General features: G+C 43.3%; 1 protein-coding gene across 3 annotated transcripts in view; it reads right to left on the bottom strand.

Annotated features, from left to right (window-relative positions):
* The window catches only part of PRKG1 (protein kinase cGMP-dependent 1), a 468,886-nt gene that overhangs the window by 258,714 nt on the left and 189,953 nt on the right, over nucleotides 1–20,219 (bottom strand). For all 3 annotated transcript variants that reach the window (XM_082054422.1, XM_082054421.1, XM_082054420.1), the window contains exon 3: nucleotides 4,973–5,086. In XM_082054422.1, the coding sequence (XP_081910548.1) occupies nucleotides 4,973–5,086 (114 nt within the window). The remainder of the gene's footprint in view (nucleotides 1–4,972; nucleotides 5,087–20,219) is intronic.

Genomic DNA, 20,219 nt, shown 5'->3' with positions numbered 1-20,219 from the left:
GGATTCTACAGCCAACCGCAACGCCACAAACTGCGCAAGAATTTGTCCCTCAGCGATTTGTGTGTCTGGACACTCGTTTCCCTCAGAGAGGACGAGGCCGACGTCCCATCCCCAGCAGGGAGAGGCCAGGGGGATGTCACCCCGTGCCCCCCATAGGACACAACCTCCCGCCCCACCTTGGAGCGAAACGGTTCACCACGGCACCGAACCCCTCACTGCTACAAATCACCGAAAATCCAATACGTACCAACACACTCCAAGATCAGTCATTCCGTATCTCCTCTTTTTTGCCCTGCTGCCTTAACCAGCTCTTATTTTTGCCACTGAGTTCGACAAGCCTGGTGATGATTCGGATACACAACAAACCCAGGTGGTGTATGAATTTGTCGCTTTCTTCTTCCCATCCCAGACTATTCCCTCTTGGATTAGTCTGTCTCTCGGTGACAATTTCTCCCCATCCCTCCGCTTGTATCCCCTGAGATGCTGCACTGAAGATGCGCCTGCCCACCAAATGAGGAGTAACAGAAGTTCTGCTACATCTTCGTCCGTTGTGATCAACATCATTTTCTCTTGTTGTCTTTTCCTTGGAGGAATCATCCAATTCCACTTTGTCCCACTGCCTGGCAAAAACTGTAAAGGTCAGAGAAAAATACAGGCAGTGGAAAGGAGGGTTTAAATGACTTTCTCTGAGGATATATCCATTCATCTCCTGTGACACACACCAGACTGACCTGCAACCAGACCATCTCTGGCTTGGCCAACCTGGGTTTCATATCTGTAAGTACTATCAGAAAGGTGTTAATTAAAGGGCTGAATATCTTAAGTTAACTTGTTTCCAGCAGGTGTGATTGTTTTGAGAAAGTCTGAGCAAGCTTTACATAATTGCTCAAAGAGAACATATGAAGACAACACCCTCCTCAAAGGATTATTAAAGTGAGTTTTAATTAGCAACTGACTGTTGCCTCGTTTTTCCTTGCAGATTCTCCAGGTTACCACGCTCCTTGTAACGTCAGGGTCATTTCTGGGGCTGCAGCTAGCAAGGGAAGTATTTCCATTTCAACATACAGCAGTAGAAAACTCAAAACTCATCCAAGCTTGGCAAGAACTTGCTCACTCCCTGCCTTAATCACGCGGGGCGGCAACGAGGTTTGTACAATTAGCGCTGCTGAGAAGCAGAGAAGCTTGACAAGTTCTTGCGCTGGCTTTTGAGAGGACACACACCCTTAGTTTCACCAGGAAAACACTGTATGTCATTTACAGTTTAACAACCTTCACCAACACTGTTTTCTCAAAAACATGGATGGGCGACCGCTGAAACCATCAGACTTGCATCAAGATGGTTTTGTGGGAAGCTTTGATTCCCATTTTGCTCCCGAGAGCATATCGTTTCAGATGCCAAGGCCACTTCTCAAATAAATATAATATCCTTAGTGCGTGAAGAATCTGCTCCTTTCACAAAATCAGTGCTCTCCAAAACTGCCTGCAAAAATACCCGTTAACTCTGCTCATTGGGTTGTTCGTTAAGAGGAATAAGAACCACTGCGCGCTATCAACAGTTAGGAAATTCCCACTTACTAAGAAGATCTTTTGTGTTATCAAATGAAGAATTACGAAGTTTTATATACAGCTCAAATTCAACTGTTGTTTTGGGTTGTTTTTTTGTCTTTTACAAGAGAGAGTAGCCACCCCAAGCAGAGGTAAAGAAAAGTACAATGAAACTCAGTATATTTTTAATATTCAGATCACATGCTTAGTCAACAATGTTCTTTCTGAGTGATCTGGAAACCCTGCTTATCGCCTTTACTACTTTAAGACACTCAACTAACATCCTCAAAGAGGCGACGACTTGAGATATACAGGCAATCAGGTATATCTGCATTATACCACGGTCCCAGGAGATTGGAAATGTCATTTTAGCTGTGAGATAACGAGTGGAGTTTTCTTTCCCTTATTCTAATGCACCAAATTCAGTTATTTATTGGAACCAGGAAGGAAAATAAGTGATTCTGCTTTAAGTTGCAAGTAGCATCAAGTTTTGCACATAAGTATTTGAGCAAACAAACCCAAACACACCACACAAACCACTAAACAAAACAAAAATGAACCAGGCTCTCAAAAGACCTGGGTTGTCTTAATAAAGAAGTCACAAAGAATCAGGAGTCGGATCAGAAGAATGAAGCGTTAAAGTCTCCTAACTTATTTTTAAAAGACAAAGCTCATCCCGCAGTGATTTATCCCTTTAGGTTCGCAATCTCCTACAGAGGCAGCACCAACTGAAGAAACTGTGGTGACTAATTCAGTGAGTAATGACCCCAAAAACTGTATTATTTCCAAAACCAGAGTACAGATACCAAGGCGTTCCAGCAAGAGACACCCTGATTTAAAGCGTTTCTCTAAATGAAAGCTGGATGACGCCCCTCAACACAGCTTCAGTGTTGTCTGGGTGTCTAATCTCATTACAATCATCATTTCTCCCAAAATAAACCTTTTAAGGATCAAAGTCATCATCAGACTTTATGGGATATTTATCAGAATTCATGGCATTTATTACATCATTTAGCCAAAAGAACAAAGAGATGTTCAAAGCTGTTTGTTAGCAGAAACGGCAACAGTTTAACTCAATAACAGGCCCTGAATCGATCCACATGCCGCCAAGACCTCGGTTCAGTTAGGCCTGGCTGAAACGGATCCCAAAAGTCAAGCTGTGACCTTGTGTGCAACCACACTTGAAAGGATTTAAAGCCAATTATGAGCACGACTGCTACTCACTTGTGCTATAATGAGAGAGAAAATACCTACAAGTCACTCGTTGGCATTGGAAATGAGATTCCGTGCCCGACAGCTGCCAGCAGAAGAAGGGGTGTGATTATCATAGTTTTGCAATGCCAGTAAAGGAACAGACTATAACAACAACGGCAGACACCTCTTTCTTGCAGAACGATCTCTCTGAGGATGGTTATAGTAGTGGCCTTACTCCTGCCCCCAACTTAACCAGGAAAAAAGGATGCAGTAAAACTACATGCCAAGTGGCAATCCAGAAGTTTGCTCAAGAGGAGAGACTTAGGATGTGAAAAAGGAAGCGATAGCAAAACCCATAGTAAAACCTGCTGCCAGTATGATGTCCTGTTGGAGTCACTTGTACAAACAGGTTGAAAATGGACACAGGAACAGGTTGACTACTACGTGATGTAACATTTGTGGTACTAGAGGATCGGGTAATTTTAGTTCTGCATTCCTAAGGGGAACTAAACAACGACCATCCTCCTGTTTCTTTTTCTAGGATTTGACCACCTACCCCCTTTCTCTGCTCTTTCCAACTTTTGGTAACTGTATTTATCACATAAACTTGCAGCTTATCCAGATTCATTGCCACCATCAACCCTTCAAATCTTTAATTAGTCAGAAAAACTCGTGTTAGGTTACAACTGCAAAGTCTGTTCAGTGAATAGATGAGATGCACTGAAAACAGCATCACTCATCAGAAAGGGCCCGATTTCTCTCCACGACAACGCCCGAGCGCACGTCGCACAACCAACGCTGCCAAAGTGGAGCCAATTGGGCTACGAAGTTTTGCCTCATCCGCCACGTTCACCTGAGCTCTTGCCAACCAACCACCACTTCTTCAAGCATCTCGACAACGTTCTGGCAGGGAAAACGCTTCCACAACCAGCAGGATGCAGAAGATGCTTTCCAAGAGTTCGTCAAAGCCCGAAGCACGGATTGTTAAGCTACAGGAGTAAAGAAACCGATTTCTCGTTGGCAAAAATGTGTTGATTGTAATGGTTCCTATTTTGATTAATAAAGATGTGCTTGAGCCTGGTTATAATGATTTAAAATTCACTGTCCAAAACCGCAATTACTTTTGCACCAACCCAAAACAATGAGGAGATGCCCTCCATGGATCCAATACTGCAGCAGCATTTGGGATTATTCCAAAGTATTTGCTCATCACTTAGATTACTCCAAATCATTAACTGCACCACTGACTGTATCATAGTTGAGGATTTCCCTGCTATAAGCAGTACTTGTAAAACAGCAAGTGTGTGCATGTGAAAACAGAGTACACCAGTCAAGGTCTTTGGGATTATGGAGAACAGCATGTTTTTCACAAAAAAATCCAGTTACCGTTTCCTGCTTTGTCACTTCTGCCCATTTGTTCTCTTTCTTTCTTTCTCTTTGCTTTTTAGGTATTTCTAAAAGGCTTTCTTCTGAACAAGAACTCACATGCTTCACTATTCCGGTACCACTTGTTTGTATTATTCTATCCCATCTGTACGCTTCTGACTTCCCCCCTACAGCATCTTTAAACCACAGAACTATTTACCATCTATAACAGCTCTCCGCTTAACATGTCACCATAAACTCCTCAAGGTCAAGGAGGACTGTGATATCACATATCCCAAATCTCAACTATTAATCTGAAGTCAAACAAAAACATATTTATGTCATAACTCGCAATGTGATTTCCCTCTACTTACTGTACAATCCAGGACATTCACTAAAGAAACCAGATTACAGGAGAAGCACCAAACACTCAGAGCATGAGATCAGTGCCATCCAGGACTTTTCCCCAATTTTGTTTAGTCAGTTGAAGGGGAAAACAATGACTTGTCCTGAAAAAATACATAAGCTTTACTTACAGAGTTTTATAAAGTTTCCCCTTGAAGTCTTAAATTCACAAGGGTCAGATACGCTCTTCTAAGCAAGAGCCATATGGTGAGATTCAGCAGCAATCATAAGTAAAGCTACGGTATTAACGTAGGACATTCCCATCACCAACAAACCTGAGCAAAAGAATCTGGTGAAGCAGTCTTTTAAATTCCATACTATAAACCATGCCATAAAGAATTTAATTAATTAAGAAAGTGGAACACCTAACAGAGGCTGCAAGTCCAAAGGCAGAGATGAGAAGAACTCTACTTCCCCACGAAATCCCGAGCCCTTCAACATCAAAGCTCAAAAAGCATCTTACTTTTGACAGTGGCCGTCCGGGTGCAGTTGTAGAGGATGGCCAGCTCCCCAAAGACTTTGCCGGGTCCCATGGTGCACAGCTTCACGCCTTCCTTTGTCACTTCAACCTTCCCCTCTGCCGGAAAGAAAAAAGAAAACCACAAATGAGCATTTTAAAGGGACATTAAATTCTTTCAGACTGAAGTTTTAAAAGGTATCTGAGTATACTGTGAGTAAAAACACCAGGAGTCCTACAACTTGAAAATCAATTAAATATGTTATGAAGGAGAGGGCACAAACTCCGAAAAAGTTACAAAATGGCTGTTGCATATATAAGCTTTCAACACCTGAGTTTTCTTATTGAGCATCTGTACACTCAGGAAATACTACAATACACTAAACTCAGCGTGAACTTTGTTTCATGTGTTACACTTTCAGGTGAAATTTTCTCCAATTTTTATGTTAAAAAGGGAAAATATTTAGGTCTTGAACACCACACATGAAAACCATGGAGTAATTTTGCTCATATTCACTGAGAAACTAATCCCTGAGAACATTAATCCATGAATAACACAGCTATTATCGAAAGGAAAATTGCTTTGACCCATGGCCATTATTTAATTCCCATCTCATCACACCTTTCCTTTTTGAATATCTCACGAGGGCAGGTTTGCTGCATGGGCTCACCAATACACCAATACTGCACCTCGAGGAGACACACGAGGGGGATTTAAAAGCAAAGGTTGAATGGGAAGAAAGAAGCTCAGGGGCAGTTTGAGGGTTTCAAAGGACACCTGAGGAAGGCAGGAAGGAACTCAAGATGGTTCCACCACCTTGTGCACACACAAGTGATGCCATGACCAGAACCAGACTTCACTCACTGGGGGAATGGGGGGTTATCACACCTATGACCTATGTCACGAATAGAGAGTAAGACAGAAAAGTCAGAATTTCAGAGATTCATAGAATAATTTTGGTCAGAAGAGACCCTCAAGGTCATCGAGTCCAACCATAACCCAGCCCTGGCACTGCCCCATGTCCTGAGAACCTCATGTCCGTCTGTCCAACCCCCTCCAGGGATGGTGACTCCAGCACCGCCCTGGGCAGCCTGTTCCAATGCCCCACAGCCCTTTGGGGAAGAAATTGTTCCCCACATCCAACCTCAGCCTCCCCTGGCGCAACTTGAGGCCGTTTCCTCTGCTCCTGGCGCTTGTTCCTGGGGAGCAGAGCCCGACCCCCCCTGGCTCCAAGCTCCTTTCAGGCAGTTCAGAGATCAGAAGGTCTCCCCTCAGCTCCTGTTCTCCGCTGAACCCCCCAGGTCCCTCAGCCGCTCCCATCACACTTGTGCTCCAGCCCCTCACCAGCTCCGTTCCCTTCTCTCAACTCGCTCCAGCACCTCAAGGCCTTTCTTGTCCTGAGGTGATCCCGCCACTGCTCTGGCCGCCATTTTGAGCCCTGAGGTGATTCTGGTGCCTCCAGGGCTGCCATTTTGTGTTCTGACATGATCCTTGTGCTCCTGGGGCCACCATTTTGTGCACTGAGGTGATCCCACCACCCCTGGTGCCACCATTTTCTAGCCTTTGAGGTGTGGGGCCCAAAACTGCCCCCAGGATTCGCGGTTTGGCCTCCCCAGGTCCCAGCACAGGAACGGTCACTGCCCTGGGCCTGCTGGCCACACCATTCCTGACAGAAGCCAGGATGCTGGTGGCCTTTTTGGCCACCTGGGCAGGCACTGGCTCATGTTCAGCTGCTGTCACCAACCCCCCCCAGGCACTTTCCAGCCGCTCTTCCCCGAGCCTGCAGCGTTCATGGGGTTGTTGTGACCCAACTGCAGGACCCGACACTTGGCCTTGTTGAACCTCTGACAATGGGCCTCAGCCCATTTCAAACATTGTTTTCCCCCAAAACAACACACCAACAAAAAAACCCAAACTTTTAATACTATGAAACAAATTTAGACACCACATACCTACTAGACACAGAATAAGGTAACTCAAATTGAGCAGAAAGCTTTAAGTATTTCCATAGCAGAATAATGAAAGAGGTAAGGCAGGTAGAGGTGGATGGAAGAAGGTCCCATATTTAGGCAGGGCAAATTATACAGGGCATGAAGTATTTTGTAGGGAGTGGTATAGCAGATCAAAATCTATTGCTAATTAAAAAACTACTTTAAAAATCTCCTTATTTATTAACTAAAAGTTACTGTTTGATAAATGTCATGACCTGAATGTTATACAGCCTGTGGATGTGTAAAGATTGTGGCTGTGTGTTCTGTAACAAAGAAGCAGAGGGAGTTTGGAGACAGTGATTATTAATATTTACTACAAGTTATTACTACTAAGCAAGCGCACATATATATGTATATATCTATATACACATACATATAATGCTACTATAAAACTACCAGAAAGAAAGTACATATTTCAACAGTAATAGCAAGTCTCAAAGTATCACTAATAAAAGATTGGCTAACTTTCCTTTAAAAGTCAATTTATTTTTCATTATTAGTTTTTACAAAGAACAAACAAAATGTACGTAAGTATCAATCTACTATGAAGGGCAAAAATAGGTGTTTATCTTCAGAATGAGAAAAATTAACTTTTAATGGTGCCTCACACGCTCCTAAATGATTTTGAATGTATTTGTTCTTTTAACAAGACTGAGTTTCAGCAGAGCTGAAATGGGGATGTTTCTGGGAAAAAAAATAGAGAAAAAGCGCTCTACAACGAATATGCACAAAGGGAATGAGTTTACCCCACTTTTAATACACGGGAAATATTAGCTCAGCTCCCATTCATTCACAGCCTGTTTGTCACATGTAGAAAATTGAGCTCTCGCTGCCAGACCCTGATGACAAATTCCTGCCTGATTAGGGCAAAGAGCTTTGAGGTGTGAGCTGGAAAGCACAATATCACAGAGATTATTTTTATTACAGTCTTGGTGACCCTTTTACTGCATCAACCACTTCCCCACTAAGCAAGGAACACGTTGGTGATGACATTAAATTACTAATGCAAACAGCACAGAGAAGGCTTCCTAGTGAAATATGGCAAACATACAAATGATGGTCTAAAAAATAAAACTAAAGCAAGCTAATTTCCCTTAGAGAAGAGGGGTCAACTTCTCAAAGTTGAAGTATTTTTTAAATAGAGTTATTCCACCCACTGAAGTTGGAAGCAGCAGCTACAAAGTTGAGCAGAAAACCATCAACTTCAGGCCACAGAATTGTTCAAGTTCAATCTGGTCTCTGTTTCACGGCAAACCCAAAAAGCCATCGAGATTAAGACAAAAACCCTAATTAAAATTTATTATGAGCCAAGGGTTTGGCTATCAGGCAGAAAAGAAGCCAGCAGGCATGTATTGATGAATTCAGTGAGGATTTTCTAGACCAGAATTGCTCAAATTTGGAGGCACTTACCAACAACGACACTTCACCGCTTCACAATTTCGAAGTAAATTAATAATAAAAAATTAAATGCTCATTTAACATCTATATTTGAAACAATTCTATTCCTAACACCGACGGCTGAAGTGCAGAAGAGGTGCGGGTGGGCTGCTTCTCGTTCGGTATGGTTTAGTAATGAATGTGCTGTTTAATTACAATTTATTGTACCGGAGAATGTCTCCCCTCCTCCTGTCATGTAATTAAGCAAGTTGGAACATTAAACACCTAACAATGAACTCCACACACCCGGAGCCGAATTCACCTCTCGTGCAAATAAAAGGGTATAACCCAGCTATAAATAAAGGGAATGTTACCCATTTTCTTTTCCTGGCTGGCAGCTGTGCAGCGCAGTTTGCCATCCCTTGCTTTGATGTATCAACCAGATAAAGAAACCCGAAGAAATGCAATACAATATTGATCAATTAACAGAGCTAAATTTGCAACTTCCTTTGACATCTCCGTAAAGCAAATGCTAAATAATGCAAGTGATGCTTTACTCGAGGCAAGAAGAAAAGACTGGAAAATACTGCGATATTGAGCATTATTGAATTCAACATTGATATTTAATTTAGAGCGGAGTTGATTTTGTGGAGCTTTAGCTTGCATCCAATCTATTTATTTCTATGGCAGCTGTGGGAAACTATTCCATATTGATGGAGAGCAATGCAAGTTATTTTTCATACAGAGCATCAAATCAAATTAAAAAATCTCATTGTCTTCGCTGCCATGGAGAACTCCCCAAGAGCAAAGCTTCCCAGCTGCATTTTGGTGGTTAGATTCTGGATTTCCCTCAACTCCCTCATTCTTCTCCATTCCCACAGGGACAGAATATACCCTGTTCTCACCTGGGTGACAAGTCACTTCATTAATGGGCCTTCACTCCATCGCGTTGGTGCTTTTGGCACAGCAGGTTTCCCAAATCAATTCTCTCGCTCACAAGGAACACGAGGAGGTGACCAGCAAGAGGACATGGAACAGAGCGATCCCTCCAGAAGCCACTGGCAAAAGCTGCCAGGAATCACTTCAGCCACGCGGAATTCAAAATATTTGGGGTCTGGCAGATGCTCAGAAGTCCCAATTATAAGGGAGGTTCTTTGCTTCTTTTTCCAGGCTTTATTATTTGAATCACATCCCACCTTTGGCAAAACTCATCTTTATGCTGAAGTTTTCTACCCTCATTCCTGGGATCCAAAACCCAGCAACCTTCTTTTATCCTCCATTTTTTTCCAGGAATCCTCCTGGATGACAAGAGCTGAAGTATTATCCTCATTCTCTTCCATAGATTTTTATCTACATGCTATTCACCCCCCAAAAATATTTCCACATCGTCAAATGCTTTCCTGTCCATTTTTTCACTTGCCAACTCTCCTTAGCAGCTTGTAAATTCAACTATTCTTGCTGCCTCCTAATACTTTCATGATACTCACTGTTTGCACTACTACTGTCACTTGAAAACCAGAGTCGGTTTGCAAGATTACAGGGAGACGCGCTGAGATTTTGGGAAATGCAGCTTTTCGTACGAGATCCAAGTGGGAGCAGCTTCCCTTGCTGCCCTGGCCCCACGGTTCCCCGAGCCAGAGCCAACGCTTCTGCAAATTAAACTCGGCACACTAATTACGTTGTCATTGTAAATTTAATTGCAGCACAATTAAAACTTTAATTGCTAAGTGGCTAGTTGACATCAGAGCCAGTCCGATTAACATTTGATAATGTTTGTGTTTGTTTCAAAACAGAATGATAATGGTCTGCGTTATTCATGGGGTTGTGCCCAAGCCGCTCTATGTCTTAACGGTGGTTTCTGTAGAATATCATATTTCCTAATGACAAATATTAACGTTACTAAAAGTAAAAAAGCTCCTGGCTTGTGTCCCGATCCAGCCCCACATTTACGTTCCCCCCCGGATTGCAGCATCACTGTCCCATGTTCAGGCCACGCAGTGACAAGAAGTTAATTCAGAGTCATTGTAAGCAAAGAAAAGTAAAAAGTGAGGCATATACAGAAAAAGCAGGATGGGATTTGCAAAAACCGTGTGTACTTGTCCTGTGTAATAACACCAGCAAAGCACACAACCCGTTCTCGTTTCAAGGAGGACATTCGGTGCTTTGTCACCCTGAGTCCATCCAATTAAACATTAAATAACATCTTTGCATCCACATCCCTCGAATAAATGGAACTATAAACTAAACCGCACTAATGTGACTCTCTCAATTAGTAAGATAATTTTTTTCCTCCCAATAATTAAACGGTCATTTTCTCTTTCCGGGTGCAGCAGAAAACAGATTAAGCTGACCGGAGGAATCTGTTGGCCTGTGTGTCATTTCTATAATGGGCAAAACCTTTGCAGTGCGCGAGCGGCTCTCCCGTCCCCTCCTGGCTCCGACACACGTGGAATTCCTCTTGCTGTATCAAGTCTTCTTCTGTGACTCACAAGCCCAAACCAGCCCCTTAGGTGCTTCATTTTAAAGCTACAAGAATAACTAAGAGGATTTTTAAGAATTCAAGCTGCATTTCCATTTCCAAAACAGACACTTTCTTCTGTCGTCCAGTAACACCTTTAACACCAGGAATGAGACACTGACATTGCCAGTTGTATTTTTCCCCCCCCCCGACATCTGGAGGGCCTAATCCTTTCTTTTCAATTGCACACCCTAGCAATGCCTTTGAGACGTGAATAAGGGTCATCAGTTTGATCATTACTCACATTATTGGTCCCTTTTCAGATCCTAGACCCATAGAAAAAGGAGGAAACTAATTATTCATTCCATTTCCATGCAAGGTTTAAAAATAAAAAAATAAGTAAAATAAAAAATAAAGAAGGCTATGTTACAGAAATTAGGATCTAGATTTCATCCCGCAACTAACTCTAGAACAACAGGAGGGGCGGGAAGGGGATTCAGCATTTTATCTCGTCCGTGCAGTTTCGCACCTGGACTGTGGCTTTATTTATTGGATGCTATTCGAGCTCTGCTCTAGAAACAGAATTATAACTATCTGTAGTTAGTTTTCTTTAGGAAATACCATTACGGATCTGTAGATTTTCCTGAACAGCACTGAATATATTTTCAGAAATTGGCCCTGAGACGAAGCAGGAATCGTCCCACCAAAGAGCAACAAAGGCATGAAGCACCCACGCTGAAATGCCCAACAGAAAAGGCTCAATATTGAGTTTAATTTCATTTATTTTACCAATACTTATCATATAGGCATATCCCAAAAGCCCAAATCCACTGACTTTAAATATAGCTTCCAAATATTCAGCATGTTGGGAAATCTTTGCCAAATTTTCAACCGTGTTGCACTGCAAATTGTTGCAAGAGTGTTTGGAATATGGAGAAAAACAACTTTTCCTTAGACATCTCCCTGGAAAAGACTAAACAGCCTATGATGCTGTTTTTTCCTGAATGGTTTCATTTGAAGCCACCACCTGCAGCAGAAGGTTAAAGCTCAACCTTTGAAAGTGCTGCAATGCCGGGGAACCGGGAGCGGGTTTGACGACGCTCAGCATCTGCTCAGCCTTGAGATGAATGACACCGCGGAGCCTCATCTCTAACATCCTCACAAAATGCCTTAAACTAAGCTTTCATCTTATCTAACAACAGCATTGTAAATGAAGCAAGACACAAAGAGATGTGACCCCCAAAGCAGCTGGTGTCACTGGAGAAACCACAAGTCACGGAATCACAGAATCGACTGGGTTGGAAAAGACCTCAGAGATCATCAAGTCCAACCCTTGGTCCAACTCCAGTCCATTGACTAGATCATGGCACTAAGTGCCATGTCCAAGCTCAGCTTAAAAACCTCCAGGGCCGGTGAGTCCAGCCCCTCCCTGGGCAGCCATTCCAATGCCTGACCACTCTCTCTGCACAGAATTGCTTTCTAATCTCCAGCCTCAATTTCCCCTGGCAGAGTTGAAGCCCATGGCCCCTTGTCCTATTGCTGACTGCCTGGGAGAAGAGCCCAATCCCCACCTGGCTAGGACTGCCCTTCAGGTAGTTCTAGAGAGTGCTGAGCTCACCTCTAAGCCTCCTCTTCTCCAGACTAAACAAGCCCAGCTCCCTCAGCCTCTCCCCATAGGGCTTGTGTTCAAGTCCCTTTGTAAGATCCAGTAAACCTGTTTCTAGTCGGACAAACTTATTTTGTCTGCTGTTGAACACTCTTGGAGAGACAGTTCAAATCGGGGGGGCACGCTGGGACAGTCTCCCCAGGATGATTGTCCCCCCCTTGCCTACTGCTCTGGGGCAACAGGGAGTCACTGGGCCCCCTGACCCGATTGCTTTGAGGGCATTTCCAGTGCTGAGGTTGATTAAGCAGAGCAAACCCCACGCTGAGATGTCCACAAGAGACGGTCCAAAACCAGCCAGGACCTACCAAGCCACACTGGTTGGGACCTGCTAACAACACCAGTTTTGTTGTGCCTTTTCATAAATGTCATCATGGCTACGTTTTAACATTTGATTTTAAGAAATGGTTTTGAAACTGGGCTCGATACCGTGAATCAACAATCCCAGCAGGCCGAAGCGGTGAATAACAGTAACACTTCTTGGATTTAAATCAAGACTTACTCTAGGGAAAGGATTAACGGAGATAAGAGCAGATCTGCATCCAAGTTTCTATCCTGTCTGCAGAAAGATTTTGAAAAATAAGGAAAGGAAATAAAGAAGGTGATGGCCACAATCTGTAACAGCAGCCTGGGGGCAGAGAGGAGCTTGAAGGATTCAGAGCACCTGGAAGAAGGATAAAGAAACTTCCTCTGGGCTTTAAAGGTAGGAACTCAAACCTAAATGAGAGAAAGGCAGGGAAGGGAAGCAAACAAAGAGCACAAGGTGTACCCAGCGGTCCGAGACATCAAAGTGTGGCCACATAGAGAAAAAATAACCCGGACACAGATGGATCAAGCGGGTTGGTGGAAAAGACTTTGGGAACCATCAAAGCTGTCCCCGGCCAATGCCACACGGTCACACAGCCTGTGAACACACCCAAAGCAGTAAACAAGGTTGTGGGATTGCAAAGCCACGCTGGAGCCCGCTTCACACAACAAACCAGCTGCCCAGAGCAATTCAAAGCAAGGTTTTGCATCCAGAGAAGGAAAAGGGACAGACTGACGCTGCTTTAACACTTCGGATTTAGTTCAAGTGCCTCTACAGTTATGGTTAGGCCTCCTTTAACACGTGCTGGTGATAGGAAGCTCTCCTCCTTTGGAGGAGCTGCTAACGTGACCCTGCGAAGGAGAAGCAAACGGTGACTGTGGCTGCTTTGCTAATGAACGATCCCGGCAGAAACGCCTCTGCAGAGATGTTAATGCTCAAACTCCCTTGTGAGCTGCCCAAGTCAGCTCTGCAGCTGAAGGAAATTCAATGGGTACCTTCCCCTCCCGGCCTGGCAGCTTCTGTCTGGGAGCATCTAAAAATTGGGCTTTTTTTGCTGTTAGCATGACTTTTATTATTAAAATAATTTTGCTAAGGGTGGGAACTAAAGGATCCACTCCCAAGCGGAAACACGCATCCCCAAACACCATACAAAACATTCCAAAATATATACATAAACACATACACTCCTACAAATATCTTCTCTTTCTAAGCTGGGGAGGTGTCTTTCAGACCTCCCTTCCAACCTCAATATTCTATGATGCCATAAATTACTTCTGATGTGGGTTTGTTTCAGCCTAAAGGTGCGTACATAGGATTTTGAAACTTGCATTGGCAAGCATGGTATAACGAGTTTACTCGCGATGAGGCTCTAAAACCATATTAAAAATCTGTAAGATGGTCAAAAAGAGCTGCTGGAGAAGCCTCTTAAACCAGGGTGTGAGCTGGCAAACAAAGGTCACAAGGACTCGAGATAGTTCACTATTAAGCAGAGAATATGAAGAAATGCAACTAAAGTCAGATCAAATTTTGTCTTAGGTACAAGATTCCTGACAAGACAAGGACAGAAGAGAAAAGAAGCCAGTTCTGCTTATTATCTATTTATGGCATGAATACATATATAAATATATAACACACTAAAGAATTCTTCACCGTCCTACAACACCAATAGTTACCTTCTGTACAGCACCTGTACAGAAGCAGCTTCAACAGAAGGGGGTTATTAGCTGTTAATTCCACAAGTTCTCTGTTTTCCAGTGGACAGCAGAGTGTGCCAGGAAAAACTGCACGGGGGGGGATTGCTCGGTGTGATTTTTGACGCGAAATTTGAGGTGAAATTCAAGAGAACACGTTTCCTGTGCCCATGGGAGATGCACACAGGTCACACTGGCAATTCATGCTCACACACAGTTCTCCCATCACTTCCCAAACTTATATATGAAAAAAAAAAAGCAATCATCAAATAGAATAGATGAGTTTTATATTTATTTGGGTTTTTCAATATTTTATCTAGAATACTTTTGGGGGAAACACTGAGTTTGCTTTCCTAATTCGACTCGGTCTTACCTCAATAAATAATAGGTTTCAATCTCAAAAGCAAACAAACCCAACAACCTCAAATACAAATGGCTTTTCCCCCAAGCAGGTGATATAAAAATAGCCATTTTGGCTGAGCAGCAATTAACAGGCATTGCGACTGCGATGCCAAGAGTGCAAACGGCCCTGTTTTGGTCCTCAGAGTCTCTTGTGAGCACAACCCACCAGTGCATCCATCTGCTGATGGATGTGACGAACAGGACTTTGCTGCCGTGGGAGGTTTGCAGGATCTAAATTGCACTTAAATCACTTCAGCCCACGAGTAATTTATTTCCCTGGCTCACAGCAAAGCCACACGGTGCAAGAACGAGCCAGCTTGCCCTCAGGTACAGGCGCTGTTACATCAGAGATCCCCCTCAGCTAAACCACTCTGAGATATTTCTATATGAGATGCTGTTCTTCAAGCTGTGCGATGGGTTGGTAGTAAATGGGCCACAGCAGCCCCTGAGGCAAGCGGGAGCTCAGGTGGGAAGTGTGAACAGGCTCCGCTGTCCTTTGAAACTCTTCAAAAGCAGCAGAAACTGGTTTTCTGATTTATAACAAGTGGGGAATGAAGAGGGCAGGTCAGTACCGCAGCACTGGAGGTGGGAGGAGAGAGCGGCCCTGTTCCCAGCGGTACCAACATCTCTGCTCTGCGATGGTCTCCGAACCGCACACAGTTCTCCACAAATCAAAACTTTACACTTGGCTTCAGGGTTTCCATAACAACGCTTTTGTTACCGACCTATTTCAAATGCCAAGAAACCCTGATGATATTTTCTTCCCCACCAGCCTTCTAAGACACTTAGTTAACTTCTTCTCTCCTAAAACACTGAGATGTTTTCTGTTGAATACACTGAGGAAAGTTCTCTTTTGTCCCACCCACCCTAAACAGCTGTTAGATTATCCTACCCCAATTTATTTCCCAGTTACAATCCTCCTCCCTTGCTCTTTAGAGCTCTGGCTTTCATTTCCTGGCTTTCCAAAATATTTGGGAACTATTTCAAAATATTAGCAGCAAAAAAGATTGAAGCTATAAACATATAAACCACCGAAGTGACCAATTTTAATTTATTCTTTTAATTAAACTGAAAACCAGACTTGGTTTTGTGATACGATAAGTGACAGCGGGACACGTAATCACTGCAATCTCTTATTAAACGTAACGGAACAAAACCAGAGGTTGAGATCCCCTTGAAGAACAACAACATCATTCCCTTTTCTCCCCTTTTGCCCATAATAATCATGGGCTTGAAAGGCAACGATAAAAGAAGAGATACATTAAAAAATAAAATGAGACGGGCACTACACACAGAAGTTGGAAATCTACAAAAATAAGGCTAAAATTGTAAAATATTACCGGTGTGTAAATTTCATCAATCTATTATATGTGTATGTTCACTTATACTAGCATGTATAATACCACACTGTTTAGAACATCGACCCGCTGAACACCTAGAGGTGAGGAAATCAAAATCAGCAAAAATAAAACAGTTGAAGGGAAATCCGGGTGAGAACTCGGTCACATCCCTGGAAGATGCTTTGTGGGGCTCAAACGTGCCCTGTGGAGCAAGTCAAAAGGCCCCTGGGCTCAGTTCTGATCTCAGTGTTAAACAAACCGAGATTATCCCCACAATTACAAGCTGTCTGGCTTAACGAAGAGGATGCAAAGCATCTGAGCTCCATATAAAGAAGCAAATCAGTAGTCAGTGCCAGCCAGGGGTATGGACGCTTCACCTATAGCTCCCAGAGCGTCAACCAGCCCAGAAACACTCAAGCCCTGGACTAAGTTTTGCGATCAAGATCCTGCAACAACCAGGAGTATCTTTACGTGTCTCTGGCGGCCCCACAATCGTGTGGGGTTTATCAACTGGATTTGTTTTCAAAGCGCATCGCACCATGAGTGATGTGGTGTGTGCTGCTTCAGCGCCTCCCCCAGCTCCTTCTTATGGATGTTAAATAACGCAAAGAGAACTCTATGGATAACCTACAGCCTTCCTCTGGACTCTAAGATTGAGTTGGTCATTCCAGCACACGCTGAAGAGCCAAAAGTGCTGTGTAGTTATATTATTACCATTATTAATCAAAGATGCACATTCAAAGGGAAAATAAATACATATTCTTGGTATTTGTTGCTGTCTTTGGAAACATGGCACCTTACCACACAGTGCAAATTAACAGTAAGTCCACATATGCGCCTACAGATCTCATGGGCACAAAGCACAGTTCCTCTGTCCGCTATTTTCCATGTTTTCCTGGTAAATAAATCCCTGGGATGAGGTTGAACCGCATCCGTTGGCAGCAGGAAAGCTCAGACCTGGGCCAACAAAGTTCTCGGTCAAGTGACTTGGATGAAGCAGGAAAAGGTCTCAAGTAAATCAATGTTTTCAGTGACACCTGCCAGGACAGAACCAGGGGCATTTTGGGGAGTTTCATTTCTTATCCAGACATGAGAGTTTTTAAATAGTTGGTCCAAAAACTCTGTAGTGTTTTTGACAGCAAAGAGTTACTGATAAAACAGGCACTTCAAAATTTTTTTTCTTGCTTTCTTTCCCCCCAAGGCAAAAAGTGAACAATTTCTTCTGAAAACAAATCCCTTTCCACTTCACAAAAAGTAATTCCCCACCAAGAAAGACACTGCCAGATTCCCAACCCCCTTCAATACAAACTGAAACACTTTCATTAGGTACTTTAAGCTTCTAAACTGGGAGAACACTTGACCAACACGCTGGGGTAATTCCACTTTTTAGCCGGTTGCCAGCTTTCCTAATTACTAGCTACGTGCTCTGCCCTCTCCCAAGTCATGCCTTGCAGCAAGACCTCACCTTCTCGGCAAGTAATCCTGTATTCTTGGTACTGTGAAAAATGCAGTTGTGATTCGTGCTAAGATGTTTAATGTTTACAGATATAACCAAATGAGGCACGGACTCTGAACTTGGAAAAGGGAAAGGTGGTTAAGTTCTATGTAAAAAGTTATGAAACTTGTTTAGGAAGTTATACTGATAGAGGGAACTAACATTTTAAGGGTTAAGCAACTATAAAATAAGGGCCTACTAACAAGCTAACATTTTAAACCACATAATTAATATCTAGTTTAGAGCTGTATGTAACTAATTGTGCTAAAAAAAGCAGGAATTCATTAAATCCCGAAATAAGAAGTTTTACAGCACCAGCTGCAACCTTGAGGAGACAAGATAGCCAAGATTTACAGCAAAAAGGGGGCGCCAGTCTGGTTTCGGTGAACTTGGCAGCTTGGGTTCCAGCCAGTTCATCATAATGAGCCAAAGGTAAAAAGTCCACTGTGACGAAGCTGAAGGAGCCTTCATCCAAAGACCCCTAAAGACCCTTCTTCAAATTCACCAAGTGACACTGCGCAGGCGCAACAGGGGAGGGTCAAGGAGGGGAATATGTAAATGGTTATCTGAGACTCCTTTTAATAAGAAGCGGGAAAGGTCATGAATATGTATAGGCGTTCCTGGGGTCATTATGAATATGTAATACCATACTGTATTTAAGCACACTTCTTATTGTTAAAAGTGTGCGTGTTGGGTGGAGCGAATCCCCCGTGCACCCAGCGCTGTTTTGCTTATGCTCTAATGAACACGTGTTTAAGGAATACAAGGAATTGGATTAAATGTTGTTTATCCATAGAAAAAACGTAAGTTATTTATTTCAGTACCCTTGAGCGCCCTTGTCTTAAATTTGCACATTCTGGATCCTCATTTCTAAAGCTTAAGAACTTATCGATCAGCTACACAGGATTAATTCTTCCTATGTCATCCTGGACCTGTGGCTTGTTCATGTTGTCGCAGTGTCGAATGATTTTGGTTAGCCCCGTTTCTAGTGGGTTCTCTGCTAAACAATTCTGGTTAGAATCAAGATCATTTTGAGTTTATCGCCTGCCTGATTTGATTTTTTAAGTCTCCGTGACAAGCAGTAATGGTGTTTTCTTCAAGCTTAAGCATGAAGTTTCTCTAACAGGCGTGAATAAAGTAATGAAGGGAGGTGTTTTAAATCTCGGCAGGTGAGAATCTCCTTGCTCCAGCTGCTGTTCAATCGCTGTACAGAAAGGAGTGATGGGATCTAGAGACTGTTCGCTGATCTGAGGCAGAAACATCTGCGGAAAACAAAGCCACGTCAGAGCAAGGTCAGCAGGAAAAGAGCGTCACGGCCAGATGCCCGACGAAAGCGCTGTCAGCGGCAACGAGACGCAGGGCAACGTCCTGCTGGAGCAAATCGAGATGGCAGAGGGGGTTTAACACCTCAGCTCTGTAAGCAGGGAAAATGTGCAGCAAGAGGGTGGGAGCTGCTCCCCTGCCAGCACCTGCACTGCAGCCTCCCTGAGAGGTGAATGCCTGTTATTTAGTTATATTAGCCCGTTATTTACTCTACTTTGCACTGAGAAGACTCCTAACTCTGATTTAAGACCTAAAAAGAACCCTATGGGTGAAGGAAGGACAGTTCTCCGCTTTTTTCTGCTAAGGAGAGAAGGGAAAACAGCATCACTGTCTCAGCAGGAATCTTACCAAAAAAATGCCAAGTGTGTCAAAAACTACCCAGAACAACCAAGAGGAGAACCAAGAATAGGAACTAACTGTCAGCAGCAACTAAACCATCGGCTCCTCCAAGCCCCCCAAGCCCTGGAAGACTCAGGTTTCAAAATAAAGTTGTGGAGGACACGTACCTAACGGTGACTTCCATTCGTCTAAGAGGTTTTGCTCTAAGAAGTTTTGCTCTTTTACTGCTCAGCACCGCTACCCAAATTCACTTTTCGTTCATATCACAAAGGAGCATAACTCTGAATCTATCAGAGCTTTACGGCTGACATGGGTTGTTCCCTTCTCCAGCATGCAAGGATGGCTTGAAAAATTAGGATTTCACCAAAGAACAGCAAGAGGATACAAGGAATATAGTTTGGATTAAGCAGAATCATTCTGCCCTGTGTCTAGAAAGAGAGAAGCAAAGCGGGGATGCTTCGAGAAAGCAAGATGTTTTAGGGTGTATTTTCTTCCTTTCAGCTAAATTCAGTCCCGTCCCTGCCTTCTCCAAGGGGAAGATGAAATCACTGGAGAAAGCAAAAAGAGAGCAACAAGCAGAAATAGTTTGCACGGAACTCCGAGGAAAACGAAGGCTGAACTGAATGGATTCTCTGCCAGCCAGAAAGGACCATCTGCATCTTCTCACCGCCAGGTTTCGGAGGCTGCAAAAGAAGAACGAAGCAGCTCAAAAGCAGAGTTGTGTTTCCACACATGGCTGCTGACACCTGAGAAAGGGAACACGGGAGCTGCTCTGCAGAACATTAAGGAGTTAATAATTTGGAAAAAAATACTATGCTATGAACTTGAGGAGATCATTTGGTTTAAAGAATAAAAAGCAGGAAGAA

This window comes from Streptopelia decaocto (genome assembly GCF_964273445.1).
Source record: "Streptopelia decaocto genome assembly, chromosome: 5".
Classification (NCBI taxonomy): Eukaryota; Metazoa; Chordata; class Aves; order Columbiformes; family Columbidae; genus Streptopelia; species Streptopelia decaocto.
The sequence above is the reverse complement of the archived record's forward strand: the minus strand, read 5'-3'. Positions and strand labels throughout refer to the sequence as shown.